The sequence below is a fragment of the Arvicola amphibius genome, chromosome 13, assembly GCF_903992535.2.
Source record: "Arvicola amphibius chromosome 13, mArvAmp1.2, whole genome shotgun sequence".
Taxonomy (NCBI): domain Eukaryota; kingdom Metazoa; phylum Chordata; class Mammalia; order Rodentia; family Cricetidae; genus Arvicola; species Arvicola amphibius.
This window is the reverse complement of record NC_052059.1, coordinates 48830920-48850476: the sequence shown is the minus strand read 5'-3', so window position 1 is coordinate 48850476 and position 19557 is coordinate 48830920. Positions and strand designations below refer to the sequence as shown.

Here is a 19557-nt window from a genome sequence, read left to right as displayed (position 1 = left end):
ACTGCCAAGTAGTCTCCAGAGCTCCTTGCACACTGTTTTTAATGTGCCCGTGTTTCCACTGTGACCTGTTATATGAGGTCACGTATGGAATTTTCAGCTTTGTAGCACCGTATGAGAGCTCACCATGTGTGAGGTTTTCAGACGAGAACCCAGGCTTTGTATTCGTTTGAGCAGTTGTCTTGTTCGGTAGCCTTAGGCAAGCAGCACAGTTAGGAACAAAGGGTGCTGTGTTTCTGAAAGACAGAGGAGGAGATAGGTGCAAGGGGAGGGAGAGTGTGTTGCTGGGGAGAGCTGTGAACTCCTTCCCTTCCTGCTGTACCCTGCTGTAGGCAAACAGAACTGCCTCTGTCACCCTGTTGAATGACAGCCGGGCCGTGAGACCCACAGGCATATTTTGTTGATCAGGTTCATTTATGACTTGCTGGAAACCAGATCAGATGACCTGTTTCTCTGTCCCATCCACTGGCATATGAAAATGGCTCTGTTATTTGAGACCATTATTCTTCCCTTCCATTATCCTATTACATCTATTACCCACAGCAGCAAGAGGCTGTGCACCCTGTTACCAGGATGCTGCGGAAAGGGCTCCAGCCCGATTCGATTCCTAGTTGGCTGACCTTATTTAAATTTATGCAAATTATGGGACTCTGATACAGTGTAACCTGTTTTTATGTTTTGTTTTGTTTTTTAAAAGATCTTCAGAATAAGACAATTAGAACACTCTGAGAATCCATTTTTTGGCTGTTTGGACAGCTGATTTGAAATTTTAAAAAATTACATCTTATCTATTTAAATTTTGGGTGTGGGCGTGCCTGCCACGATACATGTGCCCAGGTCAGAGGACAACGTGCAGGAGTTGGTTCTCTCTTTCTACCATGTGGGTCCAGGGGATCAAGTGCAGGTTGTTAAGTTTGGAGGCAAATACCCGCTCACCAGCTGCTGGGCTTAGAAACACCAAAGGGGTCACAGATGTGTTCAGTGCTGTATCTCTTGATGGTAGTATAGAAATCTTAGATATATATGCCCTCACCCTAAAACAAATGGCATGCAGGGCTGGGGAGATGGTTAGAAAGTGCTCTCTGCACAGCCATGAAGACCTGTGTCTAAGTCCCCAGAACCAAAGTGAGGCTGAGCATGGAAGCCCGCGTCTGTAACCTCAGAGATCCACAGTGTGATGGGCAGTGAGGCAGTGGTCACTCGAGGGCCAGCTAGCCTGGTGTTCTGACACGGGAGGTCGCCCTGCACACACGTCCCCGCAGTACACACATACGTGCACACATACAAGAACTTGGTGAGTAGCTGAGATTAGAGACTTTGGGTTAGGGCCTTGGATGCCCTCACTGGGATTCAGTTTCTTTTGTTTGTTTGTTGCATTTATTTTTGCTGTGTGTGCTGTTAATTCTCCTGGAACTAGAGTTGCTCATGGCTTGTGTCATCTGACATGGGTGCTGGGAGCCACACTTGGGTCTTCTGTAAGAACAGTTCATGTTGGTGACTGCTGAGCCTTCTCTCCAGTCCTCTCACTGGGGTTTCTAACTGAAACCAGGTAGGTTTTTTTTTTCCTCTATGAAGAAGAAGCCCAAGTGTGTTTTGGTTTCCTGCAAAGGCTTGAGAATCAACAGGTAGTGGTGATGGAATGCGGCGAAGTACAGGTGGTGGCCTGTGAACCAGATTGATCATGAATGTATTTGCACACGGCACCTATCCGCCAAGATACTGGGTGGTCATGATGGGAAATAGATCCCTGTGGAGATCTGCTGGAAAATAAGAGACATGGTTTCCTGATAACCTTCATCCTCTGGTTGAATTTAGAACATAACATTGAAAAACAACTCAAAACATTAAAGATTTAAAGGGAAAAAAAACCCTGGTAATTCTCTAGTAAAGGATGAGGACAGCACACAGGTTATTAAGGACTAAAATCTGAGGTTCCTGTGTACGCGCTGGCTGTCAGATCTGTAAAGACACAAAAGCTGGGGTTTAGCTGCAGCTTTGTACCTTCACTTTGGCTTGTTCATCAGCAACAGCCAGACTTTTTGCAATTAGGAGCCTCGCTCCAAGCTTCACCCTCCTCAGCTTTGACAGAAGTCCCATGAGTTGTGTAATAAATCACTGGCTTATGACCTGTGTCCTAGAAGTGCGGGGAGGTGATGTCATGGCATGCCACAATGCCCCTGGGTAGTGAGAGGCGCAGCCATTGTGTGCAGCCCTGTGCACTTGCAGGCATGTGCTGAGACATGCCGTGGTCCAGCAGCCTTCTGTAATAAATGGCAATTTGCAACTCTGAACCATAGAGTTTGTTTTATTGTTCTGTCAGGTCCAGTTATGTAACTGATGGCAGATGTCTGCATTAAAGGCCATCAGCAATGTGTTTGCTGAGACTGGACGAGTGTTAACCATCTCAAGACCTTGGCCAAAGTACATAAGCCATCCCTTTCCTATTGGTGACAGCACTTGAGGTTCCAGACACCCCTGTCATATGTTCTGAGACCATTTTGGCATAGGTTTATGTCCCAGCAGGAATCCTGTGAGTGGAGAATGTAAAATTGGAAAGGAGCATTTGACCACATGCTGAAGTCCAGTCCTTGTTATTCTACAATATAATTTTCTTCATTTTTCTCTGCTGCTACAGAGCTGCATGGCAGATCAAGGGATGGCTGATCCAGGAACCATCAACAGCATTCGAGAAAGCATCCAGGGAGTAATAGCTAGAAGCAGAGGGTGGGGAAGAGGACTCTGAAAGAGGCCAGCTGGGGAAGGGTGAGATCCTTCATGCCGGGTGATCAGCTAGCACCCCCAGCTAGCATGCCCGAAATAGGTGTGACCTTGCTCCCGTCTTTCCAGCCAACTTCTGGTGTTAGTGCCTCATTACTTCTGAATCCTGAGAGTATACTGTGTGTTTTTGAGTGGATCTTGGGAGAAAGTAGCCAGCCTGTGGAAGCAGGCCAGAAGCAGGCGAGTTGCCTATTTGTGCAGATCCCTCTGGCTTCTGGAAGGTACAGGCTTACCAACCAACAGAAGCGCCTTCTTTAGAAAGAAGACAGGCTTCCAAAAACACCATCAGAGTTTGTTGCCCAAACATCTCAGGTTCTTCCTGAAGACTGGGAACCGAGGAGGTTTGGAAACACCGCTGTCTTCGTTCTCAGTACTAGAAACCCCAAGCTTCCGGCTCAGGAAAGTGGGGGTGGCTCCTGGGATTTTTTCCTTGTTCTTTTTTCTCTCCCCCTTCCCCCCCCCCCCCCCCCCCCCCCCCCCCCCGCCAAGAAAAAGGGCTGGTGGTTTCTCCGTGTTAGTGCTTCCACCTGTTGTCAGTAAGTGGTACTACACTCTAGCTTCCCTTCACTCGGTGTCATTCCCAGCAGGTATAGTCCAGTTGTTAGCCTTTACCCTAGTGGCTAGGTTTTCTTTCATTCGTTCATCATTAATTTAAAAAAAATAACAAAACAAAATATAATAAGATAAAACAAAAACCTTCACATTGAAATTAGAAAGGACAAACCAGCGGAAGGAAAAGACCCTAAGAGAAGGCATAAGAGTCAGAGACCCACTTGCTTGGACACTCAGGAGTCCCATGGAAACACTAACCTGGAAGCCGTAATATTTATGCAAAGGACCTGGTGTGGGGCCCTGTGCACGCTGCCTCAGTCTCTGTGAGCTCCTGTGAGCGACAGTCCTGTTGATTTAGAGGCCCTGTTTCTCTTGTGTCCTCCATCCCCTCTGGCTGACTTTCTCCGCCTCCTCTTTTATAGCTGATTTTTCCTGTCCTGGTGTTGTTGTAGACATGGCTCCTAGTAGAACTTGCTTGGCTAGTTGGGAAAAGAAGCAAGGATGTGTAGGGCAAGACTGTGGCAGGAGACCCAGACAAATCAGCCCCGAGGTACTTTTAGACCTGGGCAGAAAGTAAAGGCTTAGAGACCTGTTCAAAGACAGTTGGTGCTAACAAGTATTTAGAGGGTATTTAGTGCTAGGAGATGCAGTTCACTGCATTTTTTTAAAATTTGTGTGTGTGTGTGTGTGTTTGTGTTTGTGTTTGTGTGTGGGGGGGGGGGCAGAGGACAACTTGTAGGAGTTGGTTCTACTGTGCAGGTCCTGTGGATTGAACTTGGGTCGCCAGGTTTGGTAGAAAGTGAATTTATCCACAGAGTTATCTCGATGACCCTGATAGGCTTCTGGTTATGGACTGGGAAGGAAGGGGAAAGGGGAGGGAGAGGATGAAGAAGAATGTTCTGGAATCCCTTTTTGAGACATTCAGCCTGTGTGCAATTAGCCTGATGGTGTTCTGAGCTGGAGAAGCAGCAGTGAGAATCAAGGTCTGAAAACCCTGGAGTTTAATTTCCACCCAGCCCCCTACCCCCACCTGTAATGTACTTCATGCCTAGTTGTTCTCAGCCAGATACCAACTGAATGGGCAGAGACCAGAAGTCTGCGTGGAGACCCAGAGTGGTTGAGAGGCCCAGGACGGCTGGGAGGAGGAGGGAAGCGCGAGTTGGCAGAGGCTGGTCTTTCTTTGTCTATTTGCCACTTTTTTTTTTTTTTTTTTTTTTGGTTTTTCGAGATAGGGTTTCTCTGTGGCTTTGGAGCCTGTCCTGGAACTAGCTCTTGTAGACCAGGCTGGTCTCGAACTCACAGAGATCCGCCTGCCTCTGCCTCCCGAGTGCTGGGATTAAAGGCGTGCACCACCACCGCCCGGCTCTTTGTCTATTTGATGATTTATTCTTTTTACTTTGTGCATACAAGTGCTTTGCTTGTGTGTGTGTGTGTCTGTCTGTGCACTGTTTGGTGCTGGTGGAGGCCAGAAATAGGGCATTGGATTCCCTGAAGCTGGAGTTATGGTTGTGAGCAACCACGTGGGTACTGGAACGAAACGTGGTCTTCTGGAAGAGAAGCCGGTGCCTTTAACCCCTGAGCTACCTCTCCAGTCCTGGTGGTGTTAGTTTCATGGTGGGTTTCCGAAGTTGTCTGCAGCTTGGATGTGAACCCAGCTTGGGAGTCTGTGTATCCAACAAAAGTGCTCAGTGCTGATCTGGCAATATCATGTGGACAAACCTCACTGAGGAAGCAATGCTGTCTGTGTGTGTGGGGCATGGGGGGGGCCTCAGGGATTGCATGATGAAGGCAGAGTAGCTGAGACAGCAAAATGGGACTCCGTCCTTCCAGGAAGTAATGGGGGAATTTGTTAAACAGCAGCTTACACCTACCTAGAAAGTACTGGCAGCTGTTTTTATAGGTCAACACTTAATGATGTAGGAAAAACTTAGCCGTCATATGAAGTAAAATCAGCTTACTAGTTTAGTTTTGATAGAAATAAAGTGTGGCAGAGCTGGGTGAAGCAGCTCATTCTTGTGATCCTAGCACTTAGGGCGCTCAGGCAGGAGGATTGCTGCAGGTCAAGGCCAACTTGACATAAGTTCCAGGCCAGCCATAGCTACCTAGCAAGACCTTGCCTCAGCAGCAAAACAAAATAAGAACAGAAAGTACGAGTAAAGTTATTGGAGAAGGAGCAGGATGTTTTTAGGAAAAAAATTGGGAGTCAGGGCTGGGGATGTAGCTCGGTTGGTAAAGTGCTTACCTAGCATGCATGGAGCCCTGTTTGTCTTCCAGCATCACTTAAGACAGGCACGGTGGTGAATACTTGGGAGACCGGGGGGGGGGGGGGGGGGGGGGGGGGGCAGCACTTCAAGGTCATCTCAAGGTCATCCCCAGCTGCATAGGAAGTTTTGGCCTGAGCTACATGAAACAGGTGTCCTAAAAGAATAAATAAATAAATATAAGAAAATGGGAGTGGGAAGGAGTGGGTATCTTTGGGAGGCAGGGTCACAAATGATTTTATTTTATTTGGGCTTATCAATATTTTTTACATGACCTCCTAGGAATAGGTATTAATTTTCTCTCTAAAGAAAAGACAGAGCTGACAGGTAAAGCAGCTTGCCAGCAAGCCCGATGGCCTGAGTTTATCCTTGCAACCCTACATGGTAGAGAGAGAGAGAGAGAGAGAGAGAGAGAGAGATTACTCGCTGACACACTGACACTCTTGTCTCCTCAGCAGGCGCAGCCAAGTATCCAGCATGCTGTCCCGACGTCTTGGTAAGCGCTCCCTCTTGGGAGCCCGGGTATTGGGACCTAGTGCCTCTGAGGTGCCACTGGGGGCCAGCCTGCCCTTGGAGCCACAGGTAGAAGTGCCAGAAGGAGCCGCACCCCAGCCCTCACTCACCTCTAAGGACCCTGTGTGCCAGGAGCAGCCCAAGGAGGTCCTCAAGACTCCGGGAACCTCAGGCCACCCACAAGTGGCCTTTCAGCCTGGACAGAAGGTAGGCTGATCCTGACATGGACGGGTACCCTCTCTCTGAGTGTGGGGATTGGCTGACTAGCGGTACCTAAGTGATGGGCTGGAAGTCCTATAAACTGGGGCTCTAGACAGAGAATATGCTGTCATTTCAGACTAGGGTGTCTCCCTGATTGTCATGTGGAGGAGAAAGTGGCCAGGCATTCTGGGATGCTCAGAACCTCAGGCCAAAGCATGGTGTCTCAGCTCAGTGGCTTCTTGTCTGCCTCAGTTCACAGAATTAGGCAGCCAGGAGGAGGACCTTTGGCACAGGCGCCAGAGAAGGCGTGCAGAAGCTGCAGGTGGAGGTGTAGTCCAGATCTGATAAGAACTGGTTTTTTTTTTTCCTTGCATCCCCTCGCCATGGCTGGGCTCTTGGTCACCTAGGCCTGATTTATCACTAGATCTAGATTTACAGGGCTCCTGCCATTACCTTCTCCAGGGTCCACCTACAAAGACTTGGCCTTTATCTTCCATGAAGCTTGGTGTCCCCTAGACCTTTGTCCTTATGAGATAAGGTAGCTTTTTAGGTATCCTGATGAGAGAGCAGTCTGCCCCTCTCCCTTTCCAGTGCATACTGGGGAGAATGGGACTTAGAGCCCTCCAGAAGAAAAGCAGTGAGTCAGAGGTATTTAAGAGTTCAGAGGCAAGGAGAGGGGCACGAGTAATTGAAGGATGTGTATAGATTTAGGGTTCAGAGAAACCCCAGGTGCTGGCTTGCTCACTGCCTTCTAGGGTGGAAAGTGTATGTATGCGGAGCTGTACAGGAAGCTTTGATCCCGTGTGGCTAGCCCGAGTGCTTGGGTGGGCAGCAGGTGTCTGGGAATCTCTGCTCTCTCCTGGCCCATTCAGGTGGCTATAATGGAATACCCAAGGCGGGGAAATGTGTAGACAGTAGTTTATTTGGCTCAAACTTCTGGAAACAACAGAGGCTTGAGAGGAGATGAGGATATAGGAGAATGCAAGGGTCTGCACCTTGGTTTATCTGAGTTCACACTCTCTGGATAATCCTGCCCTGTTATGATAGGCCGTTGATAGAGCAGCAGTCCTCATGATGTCCACTCACACTACACCCCACTTCCTGACCCTGGTCTTGGGGAGTAAGTGTCTAACATGCATACTGGGGGGTGTCTACCAGATCTTAGCACGCACATATTAGAGATGAGTGTATCAAAGCACAGACTGCAGCAGGCAGCCTGATTCCCGGCACCGAGATCTCTACGGGTCCTGAATGTTGACCATGGGCCATCATTCCCCTGCAGGTCTGTGTGTGGTATGGGGGTCAGGAGTGCAAGGGCCTGGTGGAGCAGCACAGCTGGGCCGAGGACAAGGTGACAGTCCGACTGCTGGACCAGAAGTTGCAGATTTGCTGTAAAGTGGAAGAGGTGCGGCTGGCAGAGCTGCAGGGTACCACATCCCAGGTGCCAACCTACAGACCCGTGTCTAGGAACATCGATGTCCCAAAGAGGTTTGTAGGGGTGGTGAGGGTTATAGATACAGGCTGGGACATGTGGGGTCTTGGGTATCTGCTTGCTGGGATAGTGGCACTAGAGAGAGAAGAGGCATCCTTTGAAGGAATCCTAGGTAACACCTTCCTTCTCCAAAGCTCTCTTAGGGGTTACATCTAGTTGGCTTGGTGAAGGTGTAAACTCGGCTCCTAGTTTTTCACGAGAAGAGACAGGAACAGATGAAACAAAGTGCCAGCACCGGCTCCATACAGTGTGGAGACAAATGATTTCAGCCTTGTGGCAGACTCCATCATTGCTACTTGGTCCAGCAGCCATAGATATAAAAGCCTGTAGGCATGTGTGCGCCAGTGAAAACCAGAGTCCCCAAACTTTCCTGTGACTCACTATCATCTGTTTGTATCATCTCTCAAGGAGTGAAATGCTTTTGATTCTGAAATAGCATTTGAAAAGGTAAAGCCATCCTTTCTTGGCTTAAAACTGGACAGGCGGGCAGCAGGCTGTGTCTGGAGCATGGTCTGATTCTTCACTTGGGTGTTAAGAACCATTGGGTAAAGAATAGACCCTCTACTTTGGAGCTTAATGGTAGGGTGTGCTCTGGGACTGTAGATCCTGATGTGCACCTAATGGTCTATCTATATTGATCTTTTAAGATTTAAAAGGAAAACCTGGGATTGGGAAATGGCTTGGTATGTCTGAAGCATTTTCTGTGCAAGCCCAACAACCTGAGTTCACTGCCTGGGACCCATGTAAAGGTAGCAGAATGAGCCTACTCCACAGAGCTTTCTCTGACCTCCACGTGTGTGCCAAGGCATGAGCACACTAAAGCTCACACAGCGTGCACAAACACAATAATAATAAATAAAAATGAAAAGCAAGAAACTTGGCCAGCTGAGGCTATTTTACATGCAAGATATGTAAACAGCTGAACTCTATTCTACCCAGTTCTGTGGGTGTGGGGGCTGTTGGTAGACCAGGCGGTTAAAAAACTTTTTTTTTTAAATTACATGTGTGTATGCTATGGTGCACCTGTGGGTACCAGAGGACGACTTTCAGGAGTCAGGTCTCTTCTCCTCTCTGGGTACTGTGCATTGAACTCAGCTAGCCAGGCTTGGCAGCAAGCATTTTAACCAATGAGCCATCTTGCTGGCCCAGCAGAGACCCACTGTTTTAAGACCAGAGGGACAGCATTTCCAAGCAGGTATCCAGTGGAAGGCCAGCAGAGAACTTATTTTTCTATTCTGAGGAAGTGAAAACACAAAGACCTTGTAATGTTTAATATGTTGATGGCTTTGGTCCATCTGATCAAACCCAGTTGCACAGTTTGGTAGACACGGTGTATAAATAATGAGTGAATATAGTCCTTTGAAATAGGCAAGCCACTGGCAGTTGATTATATTCTAATTTCCCCCAAATACTTTAGATTTCAGATAGTGCTTATTTTACTTACAAATCATGTAACTATGGATTTAAAGGAGAGAAAAGAAAGCACATGTAAAATTCTGTGCATCCTGTTTAAAGCATGGAGCTTAACAGTGGGAGATGGTTTCATCTGGTTATTTATTTTACCCTGGTTTGTTTGCTCACTGACCTATGTAATAGGTTCTGTTGACATTCAGAAGCTGACAGAATGCCGTGTTTATTTTGGCAGAGGGGAGAGAAAAACCCATTAGTGTAATTGTTTCCTCTTAAATTTGAATATAAGGCAGGGGAAGGAGGTAGTTTCAGATTCCAGCGGGCATCCTTTATTCCCGTGCTTCATTTTAGCAATTCTGACTCTTCTCTCGACTCCCAAATAAAATGTTCCGTTTCAAGTTATAGGGTTAGAAGGAGAGTTGGGGAGAGCGGTACTATCTCAGGGGTCGGCCCCGGTTTAAGGGGGGGGCCCACCTGTTCACCCTGGGCTCCTTGAGACACCACCCAGAGCAAGCACTTTCGACGTTTATTGCTTTACTTTCCACTGAGCTCATGCTGGTTGCTTGGGTGGGAGACCTGAGGGGACAGCATAGCAGTGTAAGGGGATCCCATGAAAAGAATCGGATACGGAAGCTTGGTCTGTGGGCTTGGTGGGCCAGCCGGGCCCAGGAAGTAACATGCTCCCCACCCATTTGACCCCAGGAAGTCGGATGCCGTGGAAATGGATGAGATGATGGCCGCAATGGTGCTGACGTCTCTGTCTTGCAGTCCTGTCGTGCAGAGTCCTCCTGGGGCCGAGCCCGTCTTCTCTGGTGAGCAAGCGGGGTTGCACTGGTTCCTGGTCTGACAGAGGCTCACGACCGATGCTCTTTCTTTCCAGCTTCTGATGCCAGGCCACAGGGTTCTGGAGGCTCTCAGGAGTGTTGGTCAGAAGCTCAGGTTCCTCATCAGAACAGAAAGTCCTTGGGGTTTTGTGACAGTGACTGAACTTAGCACTCAGCCAAGATGAGCACTCAAGCGAGTTCGGTGGGAGCCTGCCTGGACAGGGCCTGAAGGAACATTTGTTTAGTTCGCAAAAGCAGAACCATGCTTGGCAGTCCCCCTAGTGGTTTCCCATGATCAGTACTTCTGAGTAAGTCAGCCTTATAAGTTAGCATGGGTTTTCAGGCCAAATACCTGAGCTCAAGTCTCAAGTATGGTTGCTTTATATAAACCAGTAGCATAGTGGGTAATGGTGCTTGCTGCCGAGCCTGACAGCCTGTTTGATCCCTGGGACCCACAAGGTGAAAGAGAAGAATCGACTCCCCTAAGTTATCCTGTGACCTCTACTTATGCACCACACGACATACACCCCCCCACACACACAAATACTGTAATAAAAAGTCCCTAGTAATATGACTTCAGGTTTATAGATGCAAACAGAATTCTTCTGGTTATAATCCCAAGATGCTTCCCCAGCACTTGGGAGGGCAGCATCGGAAAAGCACTGCAGAGTCAGTCTTTCGACAAGATGTTACATTAGTGGAAACTCCTTATCTGCCAGTCCTGAAAGCTATTTAAAAGTCTGTAGGAATACGGAGCTAGTTCTAATTCATACGGAGAGAAAAGTGGCCTTTACAAGTGTCCCTCACAAGTAATCTCCTTTGATTGAAAGCCAATTTAATGATTCCATCCAGAGGCTATCGCCACACTTGGGGACACCTAGAGGTGAACCACAGCAGTGCAGCCTGCTTTAATGTGCACAAAGAAGACCCAGAGCAGGGATGCTAAATTCTTAAAAAGTCCAAGAAGTTGAGTCAACAGATTCAGGAAAGGAGCTGAAGGGGGTGGGGGAGACAAGGCTGCTGTTCCCTCTTGGGCCCATGTTCATGGGTCCATGATCAGTTGCTTTGGATGCTTCTCGAGTTCTACCCTGAACATTTCCTATTTTAAACTCTGTGAGTCGCAATGGGAATCTCTGTTTCCAGGAAGAGCAAGTGATGAGAGTTTTAAGATTGGGCAGGGGTACCTGGGGAGGAGGGGTTCTCTATCCAGCATCCCATTTGGGCAAGCGTCTCCTAGAGGTAAAGAGAACCTTGTTTGCAAACATGGAACCTTGGAGTTGGCCCAGCCTTCAGATCTGCCCTGATTCCTTAGGGTATGGCAGTGTGTCTTCAGGCCTAGGGTCAGGAGACTCTGAATGTCTGGATAGGAGCTGGGCCGCTGGGAGCATGAGGTTTTTGTTTTTGGTGTTTTTTCTCTATCTTTCTTGCTGCTCCCATGTATTAGACTTTCAGATCATCTTATGCGATCGATTGACTTGGGTTTGAAGGCAAAGAGAGTCCAGCTTGAGTCTGAAGCAGCCTACAGACCCATCAATCAAAAAAGTAAAAAAAAAAAAATCTAGGCTTGGGGTTTCTTCAGTGATGACTCATGTGGCCATGGCAGAAAATGTCCCCCAGGCAGAGCAGTTATAGCACCAAAAATTACCATAGCGTTTGCACCTCCCCCATCTTGTAGCTCAGGAAGAATTTTCTTTAATAATTAAAATTTTAATAATATTTGATTTTTACCTTCTCTCTGTTCCTGGGGACAAGCCCCCTGAGTGTCCTTTCACCTCTCTCCCGCTAGTTTCCCGTGCAGCCTGCGGTGACCCGTGGAAGGAGAGCGGTGACGTATCAGACAGCGGCAGCAGCACTACCAGCGGGCACTGGAGTGGGAGCAGTGGTGTCTCCACCCCCTCGCCTCCCCACCCTCAGGCTAGCCCCAAGTACCTGGGTGACGCCTTTGGGTCTCCCCAAACCGATCATGGCTTTGAGACAGATTCCGACCCATTCCTGTTGGATGAACCAGCCCCACGCAAGAGGAAGGTAGGTGACCTGTTAGCACGTGGGGACAGCCATCCCCAGAGGAGCAGGGACTCCATGGGTCCCGGGTGCTTCTAGTTTTCCTTGGTGGCACCTGTTGGTGAAGTCCCTAGACTGAGGCTGCTTCCTTTTCCTTTTTTGGGGGTGTGTATGTTTGTGGGTGTTCATGTACCTGGAGGCCAAAGATCAACCCCAGGTATTGTCTTGAGGTGCTGTTCATCTCTCCCACCTCATGCCATCTTAGTGTTTGAGATAGGCTCTCACTGGTCTGAAGCTCACCAAATAGGCTAGGATCTACTGTCTCTGCCACTCATTGATATCACAAGTGTATGCTACTGTGTGTGTGTGTATGTGTGTATACACATATACACATATACATATATACACACACACACATACACACACACACACATATATATAAAATGTGGGTACTAGGTACTCTCAGGTTCTCTTGGGCATGTTTCTATGCTCTCTGGGAGGCCCCTACCTGGAGGTTTTTCTTTTGGGTCTGGCGGAGGATGGAAGCCAGCTGAAGTCCTCATCAGGTGATGAGAGAGGCCAGGGAGAGGATGCACACACCCTGGTTATGGTTACTAAGACTTCTTTCTCCCCTAGAACTCTGTGAAGGTGATGTACAAGTGCCTGTGGCCCAGCTGTGGCAAAGTTCTGCGCTCCATCGTGGGCATCAAACGGCACGTCAAAGCCCTCCACCTGGGGTAGGTCCAGAGCTCAGTGCCTCTTGCCTAAGGTGCCTGTTAGGTGTGCCTCCACCCTGCTAACTCCACAGGACTTGCAGCCCAGAGGCTTCTAGTGAAATGGCTTACTACAGGCACTGCCCAGTCCCCCTCCCTGACCACTGAATGTATGATGCCTTCGCGGGGCAGGGGGACTCTATATCGTGGTCAGTGTTGGTGCTGTTGCCAGAGAGTTAGCTCTGTGTTTCTTGTGGTGGTATCTTCCTACCTGTTGTAGGAAGCAAGATGTTTCAGTTCTGGGTAGAAACAGAACGGTTTGGTTTAGTTACTGGTGAGATTCTGTGGCTTAGGCTTAGTGGCCAAGTTTTACTTCTGCTTCTGTAGATGGAAGTTAGGTCTGTATCAGCGCCTTGATGCCAATGTGAGGGCCTCATCTCTGGACAGAACCCTCAGGGCAGCTCCTCTGGCATCCACTGCCTCACAGGATGCGAGAGCATGCTGTAGATGGGGTGGGCCCCAAGAGGGCTCATAACAGGACTAGGTCTGTATTCATACATGTTTGCTGTTGTGTGAGCCCTCGTGCTGGGAAGAGCAGCGTCAATGGGTGGGCAGTTTTAGTCCCTTATGATAGCCTCTGAGAGCTAACTTCCTGGGTGGCACAGGTGGTCACTTCCTCCTTGTACCTTTCTCTTCTCTGGCTTCAAACCAAGACAGCGTGTTCTTAACGATGGTCGAATGTTTGCTCCACACAGGGACACTGTGGACTCTGATCAGTTCAAGCGGGAGGAAGACTTTTACTATACAGAGATGCAGATGAAGGAAGAATCTGCTCTGGCTGTGGCTGCCCCCACTGTCCCTGGGACACCCAACGGCGAGCCAGCCCCCACCTCCCGTGTGACCAGCCCGTCCCTTGCTGCTCTTTCATTGCCTCCACCCAAAGTCCAGTCCTCTGGCCCTGAACACCCTGGCCTGGAGTCTCCCCTGTCTTCAGTTGCACTCAGCAAGTCAGCTCCTGGCTCCTTCTGGCACATTCAGGCTGACCATGCATACCAGGTTTGGAACAGGCATATACCGGGGGCTTAGCCTGGGATCTCAGTGATCACTGGCTGTCGGAGTGCAGGGCTCTGCACACCTTATTAAAACTGAGCCTTTTGGCTGAGTTGTTAATCTTACTTCCACAGAGAAGGAAAAGGAAAGGCGGGGATATAGGCCAGTTGGTAGAGTTGCTTACTGTGCATGCGCAGGGCCCTGGGTTGCTCTGAGCATAAACCCAGTGTAAGGCACACAGCACACACCTGTGATCCTAGCCCTCAGGGTGGAGACAGGAGGAATAGTTCAGGGTCATCCTTGCCTACGTGGGAGTTGAGAGCCAGCTTGGGCTACAAGCAAACTCTGTCTCAAAGTCAGCAGCAACAAACACTCTGACACTCAGTGCAAAGAGCAGCGCATGTCAGGATGTGAACCGAGAACTGTCACTTCCAAGACCAGCTAGAAGAGTCGACAGGGTCATGCAGGGCTTCCCAGGCTCTGAGCTCTGAGCAGTGTCTTCCTTAGCTCTGAGCAGTGTCTTACATTGAATGGTGCTGCTCTGAGCACCTACCTGATGTCAACACTGGGTTAGGTAAGCCTTCCAGTTAGATTGGGGCATGACCTCATGACGTACATGGTGGAGTGGGGTTGGCGATGAGGATTTGGCTAGGACTAATTATAAGTTGTCAAAGTGCCATTTCCTTGAGACACAGGAAGCTACGGCATAGGCCCAATGGAGACAACTCCAGCATTCTCTTGGGCCTGGGGAAGTTGTCATGTGGAGGATGGCAGTGTCATTTAGAATGACCTTCACCCTGCAAGCAAGGCTCCTATAACCGTATGCTGGTTTAGTTTATAACTTGACTTGAGCAGACCTGACCAGTTTGCCAGTTAGTAAATAAAAAGTAGTGCTTCCAGCCAGGTGTGCTTGTCATACTTATAATGCTGGCACCTGGGAGGTCAAGGTCAGCTTGGGCTACATAGTAAGGGCAAAAAAAAAAAAAAAAAAAAAAAAACCAAAACAACAAAACAAGTCAAAATAAAACAAAACCCCCTAACCAATAATACTTACAGTGAGAAAAAGTACAAAATAAGCAGGCTATCCTCATTAGAATCCGTGGTCCCTTAGTGTGTGTTTGTCTGAGGTTCAGCCTTGGCTGACATTGCCTGTACTGTTAAGAGATAGACCTAAATCAATGTCTATACCTGAGGAGTTGCCTGGCAGTTCTTTGTCCTTTCTCAGAAATACTACTGAGACGTAGAGGGCTTTGGACTGTTTGCCTGAAGCATGTTCTTCATAGGTGACCCAGCCACTGACTACCACCCTGTAAGGACTAAATCACGGGGTTGGCATGTAAGCAGCCCCAAGGGGAGGGTTACAGAGTAAGAGCAGCGCCTCTCAGGAAGAAGGAGGCTGTGCTGATGATGGATTTGATGGCTTCGAGGCTGCTCGTGGGAAAACCTATCTAGCTGTCGTGGTGTTTTCCAGGCTCTTGCCTGGACAGAGCTCCTCCTTCTGTTGCTAATGGGAAGTTACTGGAACCCGAGGCAGCACAGACTAACACACTCTTGTCTCTGCAGGCTCTGCCGTCCTTCCAGATCCCCGTCTCTCCCCACATCTACACCAGCATTAGCTGGGCTGCTGCTCCTACCACCACCTCCCCGCTCTCTCCGGTGAGTGTGGGCTTCAACACCTCCAAAGCTCTTGCATACACCCACCCCCCCACCCCCCTGGCTGGGGGACACAGCGCATGACTCATGCTGCCTGTCTCTGTCCCTGTACTTCATAAAGATCACCATGTATCTGGCTACAGCTCCTCTCAGTAGCTAGAAGGGATCTTCACGGGGAGTCGGGGTGGAGTAGTCCCTTCCTTAGGAATGTACTGGACAAAGCTAAGCTCACTCCCTTGCTCTGTGAATGTCTGAGTGCTTGTTAGAGTTCTGATGGCTAGATGAAAGGAAGGGAGAACAAGAAGGAAAACCACTCGGAGGCTGTGTGGGCTGCACCAGAAGTCTCAGACCACCATGAACTTGTACCCATGACTCCGAACTGAAATAGATTGGAAGTCATTAGAACCACACACGGGTGACTCTAGTTTCAAGTGTCTGCCACAGAGAAGTATCACACGTGGCAGAACCCAGCTGACAGAAGGTGTCACTAAGGCAGTGCAATGTCTCCATTTGTACCTTGTATGGTAACTCCATCTAATTCCCCTAAAACCTTAAGGGTGACTCCTGTCTCTGGCCCTCACCTGACCTCATCTGTTGAGTCTGTCTTCTAGGGGAGGCTGCATGGTCCCCTGTACCAGCACCTGTTGTGGGGCTCAGGGAGGCATGCATGTCAGAGCCCAGGGAGTTTCGTTGCAGTCCTGAGGAAGGCTCATGTTCACAGCTGTGCTCATTCCCCCTCATACCCAGGTCCGCAGTCGGTCACTCAGCTTCAGCGAGCCCCAGCAGCCGCCGCCCACAGTGAAGTCTCACCTGATTGTCACCTCCCCACCCCGGGCTCAGAGCAGCTCCAGGTGAGCCATCTCATCCTTAGCCTTGGGGTTTCTGCCCCTTGTCAGCACTGGGGATAAATTGACCCAACTGTAGTCTCCAGGGTTTGTCCCCAGACAGAGGCCACACCACACTGGTGGAACTGGCTCCTCTCCCCTGAGTCTCTGACTGTGGGTCCCACCAACTTCTACCAGAAGCCACCCTTCCTAGCTCCTGCGTGCTTGCCTGCTTATGTGTGGCCATCAACTGGGTCTAACCTCCATTACCTGATGCCACCCTCATTTCACTCCTTGTCAGGAAAGCCCGCGGAGAAGCCAAGAAGTGCCGTAAGGTGTACGGCATAGAGCACCGGGACCAGTGGTGTACAGCCTGCCGGTGGAAGAAGGCCTGCCAGCGCTTCCTGGACTGAGCCTGCCTCTCCCGGCCCCACTCCTCACCCTGCCTGGCAACTGGGAAGTCTCCAGGCCTGTAGCCATCAGCAGAACACAGAGAGATGGGGAGTGGATGTGGGCAGCTGGGACTCCTTTGGCTAAGATTTAACACTTAAAAACACTTTCTCCCCCTTGTGGGAATGTTTTATTAAAAAAAAAAAAAAAAAAAAAAAAACAAAAACAAAAAATGAAAAAAAAAGAAAAGAAAATATTTTTTCCCCCTAAAATAGGAGAGAGCCAAAATTGACCAAGGGTATTCTGCAGCGAACCAGAGACCAAAGAATTACGCCCCCCCCCCCCCCCTTGGGAACTAGTTTGTGTGCATCAAAAGTAGGCCAGGATGCCTTGCCCATTTTTGTGCTGAGCTGGTGAAACCTTTGCTCCTTTAATTATTCCAGAGTGGACTCTGAGCAAAATTAATTTCCTTTTCTTAGAAAAAAGAAAAGCCCTTTCTGGCAGGTGGATGACCCAGGGAGCAGTAGCAGGGCTCCGAGAAAAGCAGGCGGCTGGCTGTACTTGGCGAGATGCAGGGTTACTTCTGTTGGAGCAGCCTCTGGGGACGGAAGAGGGACACCCTTTTACGGTGTCAACTTTTGGATCTGGGCCCCCTCAGATATTGGGTTGCTTATTAGTAAACATGTGGCTTCTTCTCAAAGTCTGTCCCCAAAACACTGAGCCAAAAGGCTAATATGAATTAAGTTTGAGAATGTGGTCTTGAAACAAACACTACCCGTGAGCATCCTTCCAGCTCTGAGAGGAAGCGTGGAGGGTCTCCACAGAAACTGCTCCCGCTGAGTAAAGTCCTTCCTGGAGGCCTCTTCCCTCCAGTGCCACAGGGGCTTTAGAATGTCTGGTCTTCCTGTCTGCGGTGGGAGTCTTTAATGATGAACCCTTCTTTCCCGAATGGGCCCTGGGAGACCCTACCAGACTCTGCCTGTGCCTGCTGAACATGACTTCCTGGACCCAGCTCTTTTGGACTTAAGTCCCAGGTGTCATGGGCTCAGGGAGTTCCACCAGGCCGTCTCTCCAGGGACTGAGCAGTTGTTACAGAGACCATCCTCCTGACCACTGAGGCTCCACTGGTGACATTAATTACATGGGAAACACACGTCTGCTTTTCAGTCTGAGACACACTAAGTACACTTAAGAACCTAAGAGACTGTGTATGTGATGTGAAGGCTGTAGTGGTAGCCTGGGCTGCTGACGGAGGGAAGAGACACTAGTGTCTTTGGTAGGGATTTATTTTTATAACAAACCCAGCCAGCCAGAGGTGGCCCTGGGTTCTTCTGCCCCTTCAACCTTATGGATAATTAAGAGCTGGCACCAGAAGTCTCTTTTCTCTCCTTACTTCCCATGATGCTCAGCTTCCAGTCTTAACTGGAGAGGGGAGGGGACTATAGAGACAGAGAGAGAAAGTTTCTGGACATGTAGAGACCCCACCAGGAAACTCTCCTCTCCCCTTCTTAATCCCAGTGTGGACTAAGCCTCCACTTCAGCAGAGGCATTGTAATCCCCCAGCCTCGGTTTGGAGCGTGCAGATGTAACTGACCATAATAATTTTCTCCATTCGAAGTAGGCTTCCTATGCCATTGGCTTGCCAGGCAGAGAAGGAAGAGGAAAAAGAAAAAGAAAAAAGAAATAGATGGGATGGCTTAGAAACTGAGAGAGTTTTGATTTTGTTCAGTTCTGTTTTATTCTGTTTCTGTGCAGCCTTCCATGTTGGCAGTCTTTCTCTCTCTTTTCTGGCGGTGGTGGCCTCCCGCCCACTGTTGTCTCGCCCCTCCTCCCCGTGCTCCTTCATCTTGATGCTTTCATGTCGGCCCCCGTCACATGGTCTGGCTTTGGGCTTGAAGGGCAAGGGTGGCTCGTGAGCACACCCAGCCATCATGCCCGCTTCCTTCATCTCTAGCTCCCTGCCTCCCAGCCCCCTGGGTTTGGAATCTGACTGGGTGAAGGTGCCACAGGTGTGCTTCTGAAACCAGCAGGACCTAGTTTGCAAGTAGTTGTCCTGGAAACTGTCTAGCCGTGTTTCCGTTATTCGGAGCGCTCTCAGAGTTCCTTTCAGACTTGGTGCCATGTTGGGAGCGGCCTCAAGTGAGTCTGCACCATTCCCAACTCCATTCTGCGAGTCCAGGGTTACTGTCTGTGGCCAGCCGAAGTCTCAGGTACAGAGCCAAAGGGCTCTCCGGTAACATAGGCTTGGATCAGTGATAAGGCTTTTAACCTGGCCCTGGAAGCAGTCTTTGCCACTTCAGACAGTGCTGCGAGCAACGGCTGCCTTGTCACAGTGAGTGTATAGCCCGACGCCTTAGAGGGCCCTGTGAAATTGGTTATGGAAATGGATTTGGTGGAAGAAATCTGTTTTGTTTACTTTCTGGTCACCCCAGGTTCTGGCTTTACCAGGGGCAAAAAAAGAAATAAAAAATAAAAGTAAAAAAAAAAGGTTAAAGCAAAACAAGAAGGGAGAAGAATTCCATCTGTGAATTTGTCTTATCGGCGCTTCTTCCCCTCCCCCACCCCAGCCCCGCTGTCTTCCAAGTATTATTTTTACTGTTAAGATTTTTTTTAAATGTGAAATGAAATGTAATGTTTTTACAGCAATGATATGAAATATATTTTATAAGGAATAAAATGGTACATTGTCTGACTTCGCGTGTGCCTGCACTGAGTTCTTTGCTATTCCTACGATAAGTTGCACATGGTATCACGTGACACTGTAGGCATCAAGACCCATTCACTTATAATTTCAGTCGCTTGGTAGGGAGCGCAGCTCAGTGGGGAAGCACATGTGTGGCTCTAGGTTCAAAGTTCCAAAACAAATTCAAGCAGGTCATATTTACCAGGGAGCAGACC

General features: G+C 49.1%; 1 protein-coding gene across 5 annotated transcripts in view; it reads left to right on the top strand.

The window, feature by feature from the left end:
* The window catches only part of Znf395 (zinc finger protein 395), a 55254-nt gene extending 35903 nt beyond the window's left edge, over positions 1-19351 (top strand). For 4 of the 5 annotated variants that reach the window (XM_038309763.2, XM_038309764.2, XM_038309765.2 and 1 more), the window contains 9 exons: positions 6044-6308; positions 7585-7790; positions 9907-10016; positions 11815-12053; positions 12666-12766; positions 13498-13798; positions 15356-15448; positions 16193-16296; positions 16571-19351. In XM_038309763.2, the coding sequence (XP_038165691.1) occupies positions 6044-6308; positions 7585-7790; positions 9907-10016; positions 11815-12053; positions 12666-12766; positions 13498-13798; positions 15356-15448; positions 16193-16296; positions 16571-16682 (1531 nt within the window). In that variant the 3' untranslated portion in view covers positions 16683-19351. The remainder of the gene's footprint in view (positions 1-6043; positions 6309-7584; positions 7791-9906; positions 10017-11814; positions 12054-12665; positions 12767-13497; positions 13799-15355; positions 15449-16192; positions 16297-16570) is intronic. The other variant, XM_038309766.2, reaches the window with a different exon arrangement.
* Positions 19352-19557: the final 206 nt, after the last annotated feature.